General features: G+C 36.6%; 1 protein-coding gene across 3 annotated transcripts in view; it reads right to left on the reverse strand.

The window, feature by feature from the left end:
• Window positions 1–1600: 1600 nt before the first annotated feature.
• Window positions 1601–19117, reverse strand: part of POLB (DNA polymerase beta) — a 22224-nt gene continuing 4707 nt past the window's right edge. Inside the window, exons 4-14 of one of the 3 annotated variants that reach the window (XM_006097047.3) lie at window positions 16999–17073; window positions 16041–16099; window positions 14151–14200; window positions 11844–11895; window positions 9989–10043; window positions 9821–9893; window positions 8421–8491; window positions 7477–7563; window positions 3482–3546; window positions 2848–2987; window positions 1601–1844 (exon numbers count right to left, since the gene is read on the reverse strand). In XM_006097047.3, the coding sequence (XP_006097109.1) occupies window positions 1750–1844; window positions 2848–2987; window positions 3482–3546; window positions 7477–7563; window positions 8421–8491; window positions 9821–9893; window positions 9989–10043; window positions 11844–11895; window positions 14151–14200; window positions 16041–16099; window positions 16999–17073 (822 nt within the window). In that variant the 3' untranslated portion in view covers window positions 1601–1749. Of the gene's footprint in view, window positions 1845–2787; window positions 2988–3481; window positions 3547–7476; window positions 7564–8420; window positions 8492–9820; window positions 9894–9988; window positions 10044–11843; window positions 11896–14150; window positions 14201–16040; window positions 16100–16998; window positions 17074–19117 lie in introns of all 3 variants that reach the window. The other 2 variants (XM_023760804.1, XM_023760806.1) reach the window with 2 other exon arrangements.

Here is a 19117-nt window from a genome sequence, read left to right on the forward strand (position 1 = left end):
TAAAACAGTGGCTATAAATAAGCCTGCATTAGAATGACTCAGGGGACATTCTCAAACAATAAAAGCTTAGCTCTATTCCCAAAGTATTTATAATAGCAAAATATTGTTCAATTGCGTGGTTAAGTAACTTTTGACACCACCCACCATTGGTGGAACATGATACAGCCATTCCAGGTGGTACAGCCAAGTTGGGTTTTAGTGTTGGGAAACAGTCATGAGGCCAGGTTAAATGTGGGGAAATGCTAGAAACAAAATTGAACATATGTGGGGAAAACTACAATAGGACTGAAGGCAAATAATGATTCATAGTATCGGGTAGCAGGGCAATAGCTGGTTTCACTTCCATCCTCCACTTGAAATAATGCATTCAGAAACGACTCCTCGGGAGATTCCTATATATATTTGTAATTAGTGACAAAGTCAAGGCCCCACTGTAGTTGAAATAAATCTTAAATGATTTTTGGTGAAGTTCTGGTAACTGACAGTAACTTGGGAGGGGAGAAGTACTGGTCCCCTTTGTGGGAGAAAAACAATTACAGTGGGGCCTTGACTTACAAGTTTAATTTGTTCCGTGATGGAGCTCATAACTCAAGTTACTCGTATGTCAAATCAAAAAGTGAACGAGTGAGACACGTGATGCTGGGCTGATGTTGTGGCGTTCACTGTGACGTTCGCTGGGCCAACTAGCAGTGGGGTATCTGAAGCTGGCTCGTAACCCGAATTTTAGCTCGCAACTCAAAGCAAAAAATCGGCCAGAGACGGCTCGTATCTCGAAAAACTCGTTAGTCGGGACACTCGTAAGTCAAGGCCCCACTGTAGTTGAAATAAATCTTAAATGATTTTTGGTGAAGTTCTGGTAACTGACAGTAACTTGGGAGGGGAGAAATGGTGGTATCTGTGATTCAATGAACTTTTATATCTTACCAGTGAAAATTATTACAGCAACTATTATTTTTCATTAAAAACCCTATTGTTTATTTTCTTTGGTTTCTTGGAAGGGAAATACCATTTCACTACAAAATAATTTGTAGTTAATGAAGAAATAAGATTCAAAAGGTAGTATCATCTTGTTTGTATAGTCCTTTGCAAGTTACAAAGCATTTCTAGAAAACTAGGGCAAAAAGTGAAATTTTTGTTTGAAGTTTGAGAGGCCATATTTTGTACATATGGGTACAATTAGAAGTCGTTTTGCTTAGGGAAGCTCTTTCTGATGAATTACAGCCAGTTGCTACAGATTTTATATAAGAGGTAAACCACACACCTGTTCTTCTATTTAAGTTTTAAGTATATACTACAAAATTGAATACGGGCCAAAGAAAAAAATTAAATTTATGAAGGCACTAGTTTTGGAAAACTACTGAACCATCCTCAAGAGGATAACCTTTGGTGTATCTTAATTGACTAATTTGTAATTGGTAATTAGGAGGAAAGGAAGTGGGAGTAATGTTGGTTTATAGCATAAGGGCAGAAAATGAGAAAATAAAAATTTGCTTTGAAGACTTGCTATCATCTCATCTCTTAATTCTCTCTAGTAAACCCTTAGTGAAGTGTGATTAAAAAATTTAAATATATTTTCTAATAAAATCAGAACAAAATCATCTGATAATAGTGCATGAGGTTTTATTGACTATGGTACAAGCTAAAACATAAAGAAGAAACAATCATTTAAAAACACCAAAGACCCTTACATAGCAAAGGTTAAGAAATAAATTAAGACTCCTGTTGGGCTGTGCTGGGGAAGGATAGGCCTCATTCACTTCGATCCTTGGGCTCTCGGTATTTCCACTGGATGTAGTCAAAGATGTCTTTCTCACTATCTACTGGCAGGGGTTCTCCAGCAACTCCTACAAGAGACAAAAGAATCAAAAGTTTTAGAGGGTGCAGGACTGACATTTGTATAGGACATACTTGTAGAAAACAAAGAAAATGGCAACCAAGTCACTAAGAAAAGATCTTGCCCGCCCCCATCCTGCCACATGAGCGTGGGGTTGAGGTTTGTCACATATACACCAGCACTACAAAAGGAACCTGAATGTGCCAACCACAGCCTTTGAAGTTATCCAATTCATGATTTTCCTCTCTGCTGAATCTCCATGAGAGCCTCATGGGTTATATAAAATACTCTAGTTAGTTCCTTTGCAACTCAAAATGGGGTTCCTAGACTAGCAACTGGCATCACCTAGAAGCTTACTAGTAAAGCAGACACTTGGGCCCCACTCCAAAGCCCACTGAATTAGACTCTGCATTCAATGGGGTCTTCACGTGGTTTGTATCACACTACCATGTGAGAAGTACTGCCCTAGTCAACCAAGGAAGAAAGCCCGATTTTATAATTTTTAGGACAAAATAACAAAATCTTCATTTTCCTAGTACAGAGCAGTAAACTACATAGTATATTATGAAATGCTAATAAGATCAATAAAGCAGGGATTAAGCTATTCTTACTCTTTAACTTTAAAGCATGGGGCCAAAGCTACCAGATTTGGCTTGGCACCAAAAGCAACGATACCTGGATTCTTCAGAAGTCTTAGAGATGCATTTTAAAAAACAAAACACTTAGACCAATAAAGTTTATTTTTACTGACCATCACAGGTGGAAAGAATTTAATCCACTGTGATAGAGCTAGAATTAATTCCTGTCATCACGGGCCTTCAAGGGAGAGCCTGGGACATGTGTGGATTAAAGCCCATTTGTTGCCTGATGAACTAACAACACAAAGAAACTAATTAACTGGCATAGTTATTTAAAGGCTTTTTAGAGAAATCAAAGTTGCTAAACCAAAATACCTTGAAAATAACTTTCTTTTCAGATGACTGGGCTTTTCTCTAAGGAACACAAATACTCACCAGTGACTCCTAGGGGACGGATCGTGTATTCATTGATTGTGAAACCCTTTTCTAAAGCATGAGTTCGCATATTCTTATTGAAAATATCACTCCCCGTGAAATAGAGAACACCACAGTAATATTGATCCTTGGGTATCAACCTTAAAAAAAAAAAAACAATAGAGAAATCTTCTACTACACATTTCAAATTTAGCAAAATTAAGACTTTTAAAATTAGTAAGATACAAAGCACCTAAAATATTATTGTATGTGGCCAAATAACCTGCAAAGGAGACTATCATTAGGTAAACCATTCAAACTACCCCAACCCTGCAGTTTAGGTTTTAGTAAACTATGCTCTGCAAGGTGTGGAGAAATGAAAAGCAGTGTCACTTATTACAATAACTTTCCCCAGGAAGGAAATGACTTTTGAGCTGTGGAAGGCATCCTGATGACATGGATAGCCAGAGAAAATAAATTAGATTCTGTAGACAGTTATTATTTACATATTTTCAGGCTAAACATTTTCTACAGCAGAAACATAAGGCACTTCAGAATGAAAAGGGATTCTAGATATTTATGTGAATTCCAAGATAAACAGAGGGAGGGGGGAACGGAGAAAAGAAGGGAAAGTTAATAGGTCAGCAACAAATACCTGATATCAATTCTCCTGTGTGGATATTCCTTTCCATCATTTTTACTGGGAAGCTGGCAAACACCCTAAAATGGATATTTAAAAGAATGTTTAAAGATATTTTTAAACTGAAAGCTTAATTTTAATTAAATGTTGTCAAACGTGAGGTTAGTTTTAAATGGAGGCAGTTTTCTAATTTGGAGCACTTTTAATTTAGTTTCTCTATGCACTGTACATTATCACTACCTTCTTATTACACTTCCTGATAATTAAAGAACGACATGAAACAGCAGGCAAGGATGAGAGTGATGAGGATTTGGCCTTTGTGAATTCTAAACAACAAGCTAATTGAGGAAAGCATCAAACATGGAAGACAGACCAAAACAAACAGAAAAAAAGCAACTTGGAAGAATGATTATTCGGGAAAAAGAAAACAAATAAAAAAGCTGTGATAGAAACAGTAGGAGAGTTTGAAATTGTGGAAACCTCTCAGAAACGAGAAGACCAAGAGAAGAAAAATCTAAGGTAAGAAAACCAGGGGATTATTTTCTTCCTTCTCTACAAGTGAGTTTTCATTATACTTCTAGTTTTCAAACAGATATTTTCAAGGTCTGTTTTGTTATCTTTTCCTTTTTCAGAAAAATAGGCAAAAATTCTGGACTAGTCAGCAACCCATAAATATGTAAAAAGAACTACAGACATAATAAATTTCAAAATAAAACTTTCAAATGTCACATTCTAAGAAAAATATACAACTGTCAGGCTTCTGATTCTAAAAAGTAGTTGAATTGGCACACATATCACTAAAAGCCATACTTTTTCACTCAGCAACATAAAAAAGTTAAAATCTAAAATCCAAAATGGGTTGCTATGGCTGAAAGATTAATGAAACCTATTTATCTTCAAAATATGAAAACTACCTTCTTTGGCATTAATAAGTCCCAGCTCAACCTTCAAATGGATCAGAAACTACTTCTATCTGGAATTACCATGAGGTATTACCTTTCAGATATGGATGTTTCGATGCCACAGGCAATGATCTTACTGTTTGTTACATTAGAACTGGGACTTCATCTAATGGCTTTGTTCCTTTCTTCAAGGCTAATTTTATTTCCTGCACTTTGTCTGAAGTACTTATGTTAAAGAATTTCTCTGTATTATTGTACATTATTTATTAGATAGAGTGGATGAGTTTTGTTTGACATTTCAATTAGGTAGCTTCATGCAAGTATCTGAAATAAAGCCCCTCTCACTACCTTAGGGTAGACCTCAAGGTACCTTCTATTATCTCTTGAATCCTTACTGTAGATATTAAACAGAAAATCATCCAAGGGCAAACTTGCACAAAATGTTAAAGTTTGAATGGTACTCCTCATATATAAATCAAACAGGCATCGAAATGCAGAGGAAATTGTTTTGTTTTGTTTTTCTTTCAAATAGTATATTCACAGGAAGAATAGCTCACTTATCTAAAGACCATGATTTTACCAGAAGATTTGGAATAACTTGGCTTTCCTAAGGTTTGATTACTATTAAAGGAATTAGTGCTTTGAAGATAACTTGAAAAACACATAAATGGTCATATCTTTAAAACTATTTAATCAATAGTTATAGGAACAAGAGGTTTTAAGATCAAGTGGTTATGGAAGCGTTTATTTCACTTTATAAATTGAATTCATTTTGCAGCCAACATCCTTTCAGAAACCTAGAGATCGTAACTTCTTTGGATTATCTCTGCCAATGTTCATGCACTTAGGGTCACTGCTCTCTCTTCCCCCCAGGAATCTGCTTGGCTAAATCCCTTACCTCAAGTCTTTCCCCAAGTCTCATCTTCTCTGCCTCTGACTACCCTGTATAATACTGTCTCCTGCACGCCCACCTCCCCATGTCCTGCTCTCCCCTTTCTTTTTAAAAAATAGTAATTATTACCTTAACACACTATACAATTTACTTATTTATTAAGTTCACCATTATTAAGTTTCTTTCCACACTCCCCAAATATAAGTTCTACTTAAATTCACTGATATATCCCAAACTCCTAGAATCTGGAATTTAGTAGATACTTAATACATATTTGCTGAACTGACTGAATATACCTTCTCCCCCTATTAACACTCATTCTCCCCATTTTGTTCTTTCATATCATGAACAATAAGGTCTGACCCAGCCTACTCTGTAGCAGTCCCTGGAATTTGGCTGCCCATGCACTTCTTAGGCAAAAGTCTTTTCTCTTTTTTGGATTGAGCAGCTACTAGGAAACCCATTTCCACCACCGTGAGTAAATCTTTATGCTCACATATACTTGGCTACCCACCTTTCCTTTCCAGGTTACACCCAGCCCACCAGCTTATAATTTTTCCTTGTATTCTTGCTAGCTGGATTACTACAGCCTTTGTTGGTTTTTCCTCTGGATCTCTCTCTGAGCACCAGCAGAATATGTTCAGATTGTAAAAAAAAAAAAAAAATGCTTCTGCTATTGCATTGTATAAACACCTTCCACGTTGCTAAATCTGAAAGCAGGTGGTGCACTCCCCAGTAGGGATCCCAGCGCCTCTCACAGAGATGACTACTGCAGGAGAGTGAGCCAGAAGGGGAACCCAGAACACGCCCAGGCATACAAGGACACTCCTATGAAAAAAAAAAATCCAACCTGTCTAGCTCATATTGTTTTTAGGATTTTATCTGACTGAATGTACTTAAATTGCAAGAATTATGCATATTTATTTTAAGTAAATTAAAATCAATCTAAATTTTAAAAAGATGTCCATGGAGCATATATAAACCCTATTTTAAATAAGATCTCATTTGTGTATATACTTTTAGAAACAGAGTAAGTGCTCAAAATCTGACAGATTCAGGAAAACATATTTAATTCTCAAAGACTGACTAGAATTTTTATTCTTACCTTTCCCAAAGTTCTTTTAAAAACACTGATAAAGTGTGATTAACATAAGCAATATACTTTCATAGCCCATAAAAATCACCAGGCTGAATTCAATAACAATGTTTTTACACGTTAAATATACATCCCATAAAATTACCATTTTAACCATTTTCATGTGCCCCAAATGAAATTATGTACCCACTTAAACAATAATTCCCCATGCCCCTCTCCACGCAGACCCTGGCAACCACCATTCTACTTTCTGAATGACATGATATTTCAATTATCCATCTCAACCATCTTCTTCTACTATTGGTTAAAACCATTGTCAAATTTATGCATGAGACTTGCTAATTCTATCATGTCTATTCTCCAAAAGCAGTCTTTTTCCTTTCAGTTATGGAACTTGGAAAAAGGGGGGCACCGAGAAAAGGGAATCCAAATGATGTATATATAAGTGACCAGTAGAATAAAGGTAAGCTTTTAATACCTTAATCCTAGATTTCTATTTGCCTTCCTGTCTATTTTACACAGGGCCATTTATTAACCTGTTTTTAATCCATTTGCCATTTTTCTTGAATCTTTAAATTTTAATTCCCTAGAAGGACTACAGGATTTTGAGAGTTCATCATGATGGGTTTCACTTTGAAAATCTCTGCAAGTGTCCTGCTCTATGAACTCCCCTACTATGAACACATTCCACATGTGTTTCTTCCCCTGTGTTCTAGCACATACCTTGATTCCTTTTCTTTCTTTCGTATTATAATAAATTAACACTCTTTAGGCAATTTTAATCTCACTTATTTTAAAGAATTCTGAGTTAGAGAATATAAAAACATTTGTTATTTTAGGAAAAAACTTATATGTCAAGGTCATTATGGATATTTTGAAAATAGCAGAGTATTTCTAATAATCTATTCCAATAGCACAGATATTTACAAGTGGGGAATTAAAACAAAATTCTTTACTAAAATAGTCTGAGATTAGCATTCTGCTAATTCTTCTTCTTTAAGGCCTCATGGATATTTATTGATTGTAATATTAAGCTACAGTGAGGTCACACACTCACAACCATTACTAAACAGTCTTTAAAGTTTTTTCCCCCGATGTGTTAACTCAAACGAGTACTTACCATGAATTTTGTTTCACCTTTTGACAGAGTATCTGTAATAAAACAGACCTTTTGTAACTGCTCCACAACACGATGTAACAGTTTTGGCTGTAGAATCATAATTAGGGAATAAGAAAAAGAGCAATTACTCTGTTATGGCAAGAAAACATTTTTAACACAAGTTTTCTGATTATCTGTGGAGAAATGCCTATTTTCCTATATTCTGAGTAAGTACTTTTTTCTTTTAACAGGAAATTCATCTTATTAAATTAAACTTATTTTTAGATACCATCATCTTTCACCAATATCATGATGCTCCCAAACAAACATCATTTGTGTGTTTATTTGTTTCATTAAAACAAAAAAGTTAGCTGCTTCATCTTTAAAAGGCATATATTCAAAATAAAAAACGTTTTGCCTTCTTGGGATTTCTAATAGAGGTAAAGTTTCTAAATACAATATTATGGATATTTCTAAAATATCTATGATAGACAATAGATAATTCAGGAAATATTTTACTAAATTTCATCTCTTTCAAATGTTAGATTGTCCATCCAATTCCTTGTAGAAAAGTATGTATCCCTTTCAACAACTTACTTTTTGCCTTTCACATAATTCAATCAGTACCAGTTTGACTTTTCAGAAAGATTAAAACAAAAACTTAGGCCTGGCCAGCATGGCTCATTGGTTGAGTGTTGACCAAGAGGTCATGGTTCCATTCCTAGTCAGGGCACATGCCTGGCTTGCGGGCTCGATCCCTAGTAGGGGGCATGCAGGAGGCAGCCAATCAATGATTCTTTCTCATCACTGATGTTTCTCTCTCTCACCCTCTCTCTCTGAAATCAATAAAATATATATTTAAAAAAAATAAGACAAAAACTTATTCTGAAAATAGACAATTATCATTTAGAAAATGATGCTCATTGCTATGTAAGATTGATCACATTGATTATAAATTGAAGTACCTGTTTGTTTGACTCAGAGGTAAAACTTGGATGGGTCAGAAGAACATCCATGTCACCACTGGACTCTGCACCTGTGACAACAGAGAAAACATATGGAATTCTTCACGTAAATTTACCTACGAGAAAACAGAACCATGGGGATGACACACATAGAAGGGCCTTACTTCTCATAGCATGCGGCTTGCTGTGTATCAAAGTCTATGTTTTGAAAATATTGATTCCAAGGCCCTACCCAAGGATAATCTTATTTAGTAGATTTGTAGCAGGGTACAGCAATGTGTATATTTTTAAAAACTTCCTAGGTGTTTTGGATGCACAGACTTGAATAACTTGTTAACTCTAATCTTCTCATTCTGCAAATACGGAAAACAGGACGCGGAGTGACAAACTTACTTAAAATCGTGTAGTGACAGATTTGGCCTGAGAACCCAGGTATTTTGGCCCCAATCCAATGTTCTTTCTACTTTTCAGTAATTATGGATTTAGTCCTTTTCTATCCCCACCTCTAGATTCTTACAGCAGCTACCCAGAGAATTGCTTATAGCCTATCACCTACTTCCAAGCAAAACTCCAGAGTGCCCAGAGATTCAGTCAGATATCTTTCTAAAAGTTTTAAATAAAGTTTTTCTATTCTAATTATTAAAGTTTATATTTTTAAATTTGTGTTACCCTTCTAAATTTTTGAGACCACAATTGTATAGTTCTAGCTTTGCTTATATTCACATAGTAAATGGACATCAGCAGAACTTGGTTGTTGTGAGAATTGGTTTTGAACTGGTGCTTCTGAGACATTATTCTTAGATCAATTACAGAAAACTTAGAAAATACAATAGTAAAAAGAAACAAACAAAAACTACCCAGATTCACTTGCATCTAGACAGACAACCACTAGTAGGATTTTAACACACCCAAAATTATTATAAATTTTTATTAAAATTAGTCACTAAAATATCATCCTATAATAAATTCAGTATGGATTTCTCTAATATATTTCCATCTATAAATAAATAAACTTAACTAATACTACTGGATCTTAGTAAATCTGTTAAGTAACACAAATTACATCTTTTTTGTTGCTGCTGTTAATCCTTACCCGAGGATATTTTTCCATTGATTTTTAGAGAGTGGAAAGGAAGGGGCAGAGACAGACACAAACATCGATGTGAGAGAGATATCTATTGATTGCCTCCCACATGCACCCGGACTGGGGCCAGGAATTAGCCTGCACATGCCCTTGACCAGAATCGAACCTGAGAAGCTTCAGTCTGTGGGCTAACGCTCTATCCACTGAGCCAAACTAGCTAGGGCACAAATTACATCTTTTTAATTCATCTTTTTTATATACACTAAGCAATTTTAACATCAAGGCATGAATAACCTGAGATTAAGAAGTGTATTACCTCTTCTGAAACTGCCACAGACTGTAGCTATGTATTCAGAATCCACTTTTTTAACTTCGTTTAGTACAATATCCTAATAGGAGAAAAATTTAGTCAGTATTCTAAAAATGGCTTTTCAGAGTGACACTGTCAATTCTAATCAAAGAATACAATTCAGCACACTCTTACTTGCATTTGTAACATCTCTTCACGAGGAATTCTTTTCTCAAAGTCCTCAAAATATCTATAAAGACAGAATAAATAGATAAGACTTTTGTGACATTTAAATCTTCTTAAAAAATAAATTTCCTACTATATCAAGTGTCCTTATACCATTAGATCATTCAAAAATCAAGATTAAAATTCATTAAGACAACAGTAAAATTGAGGGTGGAGAAGGTTTATTCCTCAAACTTGATCAAAATCCTTACAAGCCATCCTTTCCGCTATTCCAGATATTCCATCTAAACTTATTTATAAATAAACTTCACATTCACATACCAAGAGTAAATAAATATATTTAATTTAGTACACTTCCAAATTAGACTGATCCCTATTGACAAGTCAAGGGGTTATAATTTATTGTCCTTAAATCATGTAAAATTATTGTATTTTAAAATATCTTAGTAGGATCTTGCAACATAAACAAACCCAGACATTATTCTAATTGAAAGAAGCCAGTCACAAAAGACCACATATTGTATTATTTCATTTATATAAAATGCCCAGAATAGGCAAATTTATAGAGACAATAAGTAGATTAGTGGTTGCCAGGAGCTGGGGGGTAGAGGTGGAGGATTGGAGAGAAATAGGAGTGACTGTTAATGGGTACAAGCAACAAAAATGTTCTAAAATTTGGTTTGTGATGGTTATATAACTCTGTGAATATACTAAAACCCCTGAAAAAGTAAACTGATGAACAAAATAGATCCAGAGACATGGAAGCATGCAACAGACTGACAAATCTCAAAGGAAGTGGAGGGGGAGAGGGGTAGGAAGGGATTAAACAAAGAACTTAGATACATATATGTATAATCCATGGACAATAACTTGGTGAAGGCCTGTAGAGGGAGCAGGAGTGGGGAGAAGGGGAGGAGGGGGTCGATGGGGGGAAAGGGGACATCTGTAATACTTTCAACAATAAAAATAAATTTAAAAATTAAAAAATAAAACCAATGAATTTGTACTTTAAATAGTTGAATTGTATGGTATATGAATTATACTTCTACAAGATTGTTATAAAAATATTATCTAAGTATGAAATAACATCTAAGAATAAAGCACTGGCTCAAAACCAATTCTCACAACAACTAAGTTCTTCAGAAGATCTCTATTTACTATGTAAATGCAAGGAAAATGAGAACTATACCACCCTGGTCTCTTAACTTGCTCAAATTTTTGGAAGGGCAGTGTAATAGTATGGTAAGGCATCAACAGAAAAGTGCAGGTTATTAGGACTGAATCGCCAACAAGACTATAGGACTAGAGGAAAGAAACATGCTTATGCATGTACATAGCTTATGCACTATGTATTTTAAATAATTAGAAAGGGGGTTCCTGACTATATCTGTACACAAAATAAATAACAGCTAATGCTGATATACAACATGCCTATTAGTTGTTCCTTTACTGTTATTTAAGTGCTTGGTATTTTTCTTATTTTTTTTTAAATTTAGTGTTTCAAGTTCATGTCCTATCTTCTGAGGTAGACTCTAAACTTCGTAAGAGCTACACTGAGCCTGTTTATATCCTTACCCCAGATCTAGTGCAGTGCTTTGTATAATGTAAGCATGAAATAAACACCCACTGACTCACTGATGCACTCAGTTCTATGCATTTTCAGAGGAAATTCCTTACAAAAGTTAAGAGAATGAGGAGAAAACTCAAAAGAGGCAAACTCTACAGGCGTCTGCAACAAATCTTAGCATTTCTGAACAGAGAAATGGTTGTTTAGCTAAGTTTGAAGAATTATGATGTATGAAAGAATGGCTATGAAAAATTTTACTTTTACGTCTCCAGTGTCAAAGAAAATTTGCCACCTTACTTCAGCCCAATTCGCTGATGATGGTTCAATTTATCTTCATTTTTTCTGAGATCTGTATAAAAGATAAAGTTGAGGTGCTAATTCAAACATTTGGGGGGGAAAATGGTAAATTCAGCGATATTATTTACAAAAAAAACTACATGGAAAATACATTAAAATTACTTTGAAAAAGACAGTAAAAAAATTTACCTAAAAAGAATTAGATAAAAGTGACTCTTCAAATTAATCTAGTAAAACCTAACAGTTATTTCATGATCATTTTTATTTACTGAATCAAAAGTTCAATTAGTTACATGGAACAGTAGATTAAACATACCAAGATCATACCAAATTTCACTCACTATAGCAAAAAGCAGCCTTATAAGAACTATCTTGCTTAATTTATGGTTAACAGCAGCAGCAGTAGTAACCACAACTTCTGAATGTATTAAGAGTAACGAAGTTCATTTGTGTTGCTCATTTGTTTATTCACTCCTTCATTTAGTTAACATCTATTGAATACCAGTTTGTGTAGGAACTGTGCTAAAAATCTTGTTAAAAAGAGACGTATTATCTTATTTTTTAATTTTAAAAACTGTCATAACATAACATATCTTAAATCTAAAAGTGACTTAGTTCCACTTAGATGTTCCTTTATTGGGCATGAATACAAGAGTAAGCTTTTAAAGATAAGTATGCTTCACAAGCAATTCCTATAATCACCCTCATATTCACATAAATTCTCTCTGGAAATATAAAATGGAGAAAAATAAGTATCTTTATAATATATGGAGCACTTAATATTTCTCATAGTTGTATTTACACAGAAAACACTGAAGTATATGAAACAGAAATATTGAGTCTGTTTTATGTATATGATATATCAACAGTTATTATATTACAGGTCTGTGAATTGAGAAGTAATGTAAAAACCCTACACAAGTTAAGAGAACGAGGGGAATTAGAGTAGATCCTTCACACTCCCAAGGGATGCAACTGAATACCTTTGAAAAACAAATTCTTGACCCCATTTTCAGTATTTCACTCAGATAAACCATATACACTACAAGCAGAAAAGCACAACCCTCCAAGATGCAGATGTAACAGAGGTCATTAACTAGCCACGTGACTCACACAAATTCTTAGTAATATTACTAATTAACCATACTTCTTAAGAGTTGGTTACTATTTTTAATTACTCTAGTAGGTACCAAGCATTCTGCTAAGTGCTTTATACATTATTTCACTAAATCATATGAGACAGAAATTATACCATTTTGTAGCTGAGAAACTGAAGCACCATTCTAATGAATTCATTGCTTACAAGTAGTTGAACCCACAAATATTAAACCCTAAATGCCACAGATATACTGTAATGAATCTATACATACATATGGCCTTGAAAATGTATGAATAAATTTTATTTAAAGCAGTGATTCCGAAAGTGGGCGCTACCGCCCCCCCGGTGTGCGCTGCAGCGATCCAGGGGGGCGGTGATGGCCACAGGTGCATTTGGGGGCGATGAGTAACTGCTATTAACATTTAAAAAAAATTAATTTCCAGGGGCTGAGTAATATTTTTTCTGGAAAGGGGGCGGTAGGCCAAATAAGTTTGGGAACCGCTGATTTAAAGGATTGCTATATTAGATTTAAGAAAAGTGTTTCGGAATTACTATTTTTATCACTTCTTTGAAAGCAAAAATTCAATAAACGATACAAGTCTCTTACAGAATCTTTCTCAATATACTTGGCTTTTAAGCTGAATGTGTAGGACTTTGTTAACAGTTTAAAATTTCATTAACGAACAAAGTTTATTTACATCGACTAAAATCTGCAAATGAAATCATTGCCTTAAAACTAAAAGCCACTTCTTGCTCTTCTTGATTTTCTTCTGAGTTAAGATGGGAATATAAACTACTCTTTATATCTATTCTCTAATGTAGAGTTTTAAAAAAATCATATCATTTGTATCTAATTGAGAAGGGTTTTTTTGTTTTGTTTTTTTGATATGTTTTTATTTATTTATTTATTTAAATATATTTTTATTGATTTCAGAGAGGAAGGGGGAGAGGGAGAGAGAGAGAGAGAAACATCAATGATGAGAGAGAATCATTGATCGACTGCCTCTTGCACGCCCCCATTGGGGATCAAGCCCACAACCCAGGCATATGCCCTTGACGGGATTCAAACCCGGGACCCCTGAGTCCACAGGCCGATGCTCTATCCAATGAGCCAAACCAGTTAGGGCGAGAAGGAATTTTTCAAGTTCTAGTTTGTTAGAGCATTAAAGTCAGTCAGGACAACATTTAATCTGGAATTACATACTCACCTTCTAATGTTTTAATTCCTTCATCTACAAACTTCCTTGCAGCAGATGGACTACAAGAAAGAAACACATTATTTCATATCCAACGAAACTCAGGATTCTTGAAACAAATAATTATGTCTTCTCTTTCAAACATGAAAGAGTTACTATTGAAGTAAACAAGACTTGCTAAAATGGTGCATGGTAATTTGGGTAATGTTCAATTTCATCCAAAAGAGAGGAATTCTTGAAGCCTCAATCTAGGAATACAACCATAAACTTAGACATGAAAAAGATGTCTCAACAATTATGCCCATGTCTTTTACCCATAAAAGACATACAGGTACTTGAAAACTGTTCATTCATTCATGAGATTTACTGAGGGGCTAATATGTACCAGATAACACTGCTAGGTGCTAAAAATACAACAGGAATAACACAAATAAGGGTGCTGGTCTTACCTACATACATTCCAGTGGATAAGAGAATGAATAAATACATAATAAACAAATAAGAAAATACCTGGCAGATGAATTAAAATAGAGTAACATAGCAGAGTGGTTAGGTACTACTTTGGATTGGGTGGTGAGGGAAGGCCTCTGAGATATTGAAACTGAGACTGGAATGACAAAGAGCCTATTCACAGAAACCACTTGTCACAGAAACTGATATTCATGGCAGGAAGGCAAGGTGGCATAGAAAAACCGAACTGAAAAGGGAGTCAGGAAACATAGGTTCTAATTCTGATTCTGCCACACTTATCTCACTCTCTGTATTCAGTTTTCTCGTCTGAAAAAAGAGAACAATATAATAGATGCCCTTAAAACAACATTTAACTACCACTGTATACTGGCCTTGGGTCCCCAAGGAGTCAAGCTCATTTTCAGTAGACTAAGTTTAAGAATTTAATCTATTTTAGAGTAACTTTCCTAAAAATGTTGCCATATAAAAAATCATCATTATATCTAAAAAAATTCTCATTCCATGAAGATGAGAGTTAAGCATTACAGCTTTAATATTTCAATGTTCATATTTACTTTGTCTAGTGTCAAAGAAGCCTCCTTTCATGCTAGTTCAAATTTTAAGATAAAGATTCCTTCATTAAAAAATGCCTGAGAGCTTGTTTCAAATTCGTAAGGTACTATGCTAGGTGCTATGGAAAAAAAGCTTAAATGTTTAAGATATCATGCTCAGAGAGGCAAATGAGGTTTAATCTGGAGAACGCAATAAGATGTACAAAGAGCAAGTGTTAGTGGAGTTTAGAGAACGAAGAAATCATTTCTGGCTGGGGAATCAAACTGGTTTCACAAAGGAGGTAAAGCCTTGGATGAGGCTTTCACAGTAAAGGCAACATCTAGAGAACCAGCCTCAGACATGTAACATATGGAAGAGCAAACTGTATGGGCAAAGGCACAGATGTGGAAAGATGCAAGTTTTTGTTTTGTTTTGGTTTTTTGTTTCATTTTTTAAATATATTTTATTGATTTTTTTACAGAGAGGAAGGGAGGAGGATAGAGTTAGAAACATTGATGAGAGAGAAACATCGATCAGCTGCCTCCTGCACACTCCCCAGTTGGGATGTGCCCGCAACCAAGGTACATGCCCTTGCCCAGAATCAAACCCGGGACACTTGAGTCCGCAGGCTGACACTCTATCCACTGAGCCAAACCGGCTAGGGTGAAAGATGCAAGTTTTGAAGAGAAACAGCATGCACTTTGGTTTGGCTGACATAAAAATTAAACCAACCCTATATTGTGTCTGCTTAAAAAATAGTTCTTGTCCTGGCTCAGTTGGTTGGAGTGTTATCTCGTAGACCAAATGGGTGCTGGTTTGAAATCCTTCCTCTCTCTCTAAAATCAATAAAAACATATCCTTGGGTGAGGATTTTAAAAAAAGAAAAAAGATAGTTCTTACCCAATGCCAGTAACTCGAGTCAGGAAATTGATGGATGAACTTGTATCATCTTGCCGAATCTTTAAGGGGGAAAAAAAAAAGCATGACAATGATTTAAGAAGAATGCTTCAAGGGCTCAAATGATCTTATTGGAAACATACCAATACTTACATATGTCTGGATAACCCTTAAAGGAGTATTCATATATAACCTAGGTGGTTATCCTATATAATAAAACCCTAATATGCAAATCAACTGAACGGAGGAATAACTGGTCACTATGATGCACACTGACCACCAGGGGGCAGATGCTCAACACAGGAGCTGCTTCCTGATGGTCAGTGTGCTCCCACAGGGGCAGCACCGCTCAACCAGAAGCCGGGCTTGCAGCTGGCAGGCTTGTGGCAATGGCGGGAGCCTCTCCCACCACCTCCGCTGCAGGCGGGCAATAAAGAGCAAGGGGTCCCAGACGGCAAGAGGGCACAGGCCAGACTGAGGGATCCTCCTCCCCCAGTGCACAAATGTTGTGCACCAGGCCTCTAGTAAGTGATAACAGAGCAGCTAAAGATGTCTCATCTCTAACTTATCCAATACTCTTAAAAGACATTCATAAAAAACCAGAAGTGATATAATTACTCTCACCAGGGTGAAATAAAACCATAACAATGCTTGGGAGAGTTTAAGCATTGAAGTTCTAAAAGATAACACCTTTTAGTCAAAGTTTATAATCTCCCTCCTGAATGGTTCTGAAAATATGAAGATAATTCTATTATATATGTTAATAGTCTCTTAATTGCCACATAAAATAAGTGAACATTTTATAGAATATTCAAAATTTTTAAAAATAGACACTCAAAGCCATAAACTCCTCTCTTCTCTTTGCCTTCTGAGTCTTAATCACCTGCAATGGTGCTCCATGATAGCTGCCATAAACATAGACACAATAATCAAATAAGCAAATAAATAAGTTAAATTTTACCTTTTCCAGTTTACGCAATTTTCCAGTTGCTAAAAACTCATCAATCTTTTCAGCAATTTTTGTTCCTACTCCGGGCTACATAAAAAATTAAAAACACAGAAGTCATATAAATGTAATGTTTTCCAAATCTCTAAAAAATAAAGTATAAAATTAGAAATTAAAAACAAATGATCATCATATGACCAGTTTTGAAACAAAGAAATTGAGTCTCAGTAAAAAATATAAAATACTTAAATGATTTGACAAAAGAGAAACCCTAGCAAAACAACTCTAAATGACTTTTTAAAAATTAACGTCTGTGCCTGGCTGCTGTGGCTCGGTGGTTGGGCATTGACCTATGAACCAGGAAAAGACGGTTCAATTCCTGGTCAGGGCACATGCCCGGGTTGCGGACTTGATCCCCAGTCGGGGGAGTGCAGGAGGCAGCCCATCAGTGTCTCTCTCTCTCATGGATGTTTCTATCTCCTTATCCCTCTCCCCTCTTCTCTAAAATCAATAAAAACGTATTTTTTTAAAAGGGGGGAAACTGTTCAGGTTTCTCATTTCCTATGTCAGAAGATACTGACCCAAAGCAATTTAGAGCCAGGCTATTTTTTATAACTAATACTAAGGAGTATAAGGCAAAATACTTATTCTGAAAATCTCAGATTTCTAGAATTATGGAAAAGTACTCATATGCATCAGAAAGTAGGTCTGTTCAAAATAACAGTGAAAAAATAATAATAGTGAAATGGAATAAAAATGAGATTTTCATATTAAGTCCAATCTTATGCAAAAGGAATTTTGGGTACTTCTGTGTTCTTTTTAGGGATATGCCATAACTGAGATTTGGAATGAAGTGCATCAAAGTTTGACAGACGTTTGCCTTTAATAAATGATCGGGCTATTTGCAATTAACATAAAAAGGGAAATTCAATGGTGATTAAAGGGGAACAGAATGGGAGCAGAAGTGGCTTCTGAGGTTTAACACTGGGTCAGTTCGACAATATAAAAACTTAGAATTAAAGTCTAATCTACACTAATAAAAGAGAAACATGGTAATTAGCGTACGACCGCTACCCTTCCCATTGGCTAATCAGCATATCCTTATGCAAATTAACTGTCAGCCAAGATGGCGGCCGGCAGCCAGGCAGCTGGAAGCGAACATGAGGCTTGCTTGCTCCAGTGACTGCAGACTCTAACGTTCCCCGCCTGCGCTGCCGGCCTCTGAGCTACAACTCTAAGAAACTATGTAACAAATATAGAAGTTAAACAAAACCCCAGAAACCAGCTTTCAGCCAGCCGGGATCTCAGAGCTAGAGTTATACATTGTTTCGATTATAGCAGCGGAAGCCTCAGAGCTAGAGCCAGAGCTAAAGCTGGCCCAGAATAAAAAAAAAAAAAAATAAGAGAAAAAAAGGAGTGGTTGGGAGCTTCAGTCAATTGCCAGCCTGAAAGCAGCCCTCAGCTCCTCACCCAGACTGGCCAGGCACCCCAGTGGGGACCCCCACCCTGATCCAGGACACCCTTCAGGGCAAACCAGCCCGCCCCCAGGCCTCTATCCTATATAGTAAAAGGGTAATATGCCTCCCAGCACTGGGATCAGCGGAGCCGCGAGCCTCCTGGCACCGGATCAGCGTGACAGGGGGCAGTGCCCAAACCCAATGAACTGCCTGCGGCTCTGTGTGTGACAGGGGTGTGGCGCCCCAACCCCCCCCCCACCCCCCACCCCCCAGGCCCCTGCTCTGTGTGTGACAGGGTAGAGTCATAACCTCCCCCATTCGGGCCCTGCCCCTGAGTGTGACAGTGGCAGCGCCCCCAACCCCCCTGATTCGGCCCCTGCTCTGTGGGGTGATAGAGGGTGGCGCCCCCAACCCCCCCACCCCCCCTACACGGGCCCTGCTCTGTGTGTGATGGGGTAGAGCCATAACCTCCCCACGGCTCTGCCCTGAGTGTGACAGTGGCGGCACCCCAACCCCCTGATCGCCCTGCTGTGTGTGTGACAGGGGCGGTGCCCTAACTCCCTATCGGCCCTACTCTGTGAGTGACAGGGGGGAGCTCCTCAACCCCTGATGGCCCTGCTCTGTGCATGACAGGGGGGAGCTCCCCAACCCCTGATGGCCCTGCTCTGTGCGTGACA

The sequence above is a fragment of the Myotis lucifugus genome, unplaced genomic scaffold (genome assembly GCF_000147115.1).
Source record: "Myotis lucifugus unplaced genomic scaffold, Myoluc2.0 scaffold_194, whole genome shotgun sequence".
In the NCBI taxonomy this organism is placed as follows: Eukaryota; Metazoa; Chordata; class Mammalia; order Chiroptera; family Vespertilionidae; genus Myotis; species Myotis lucifugus.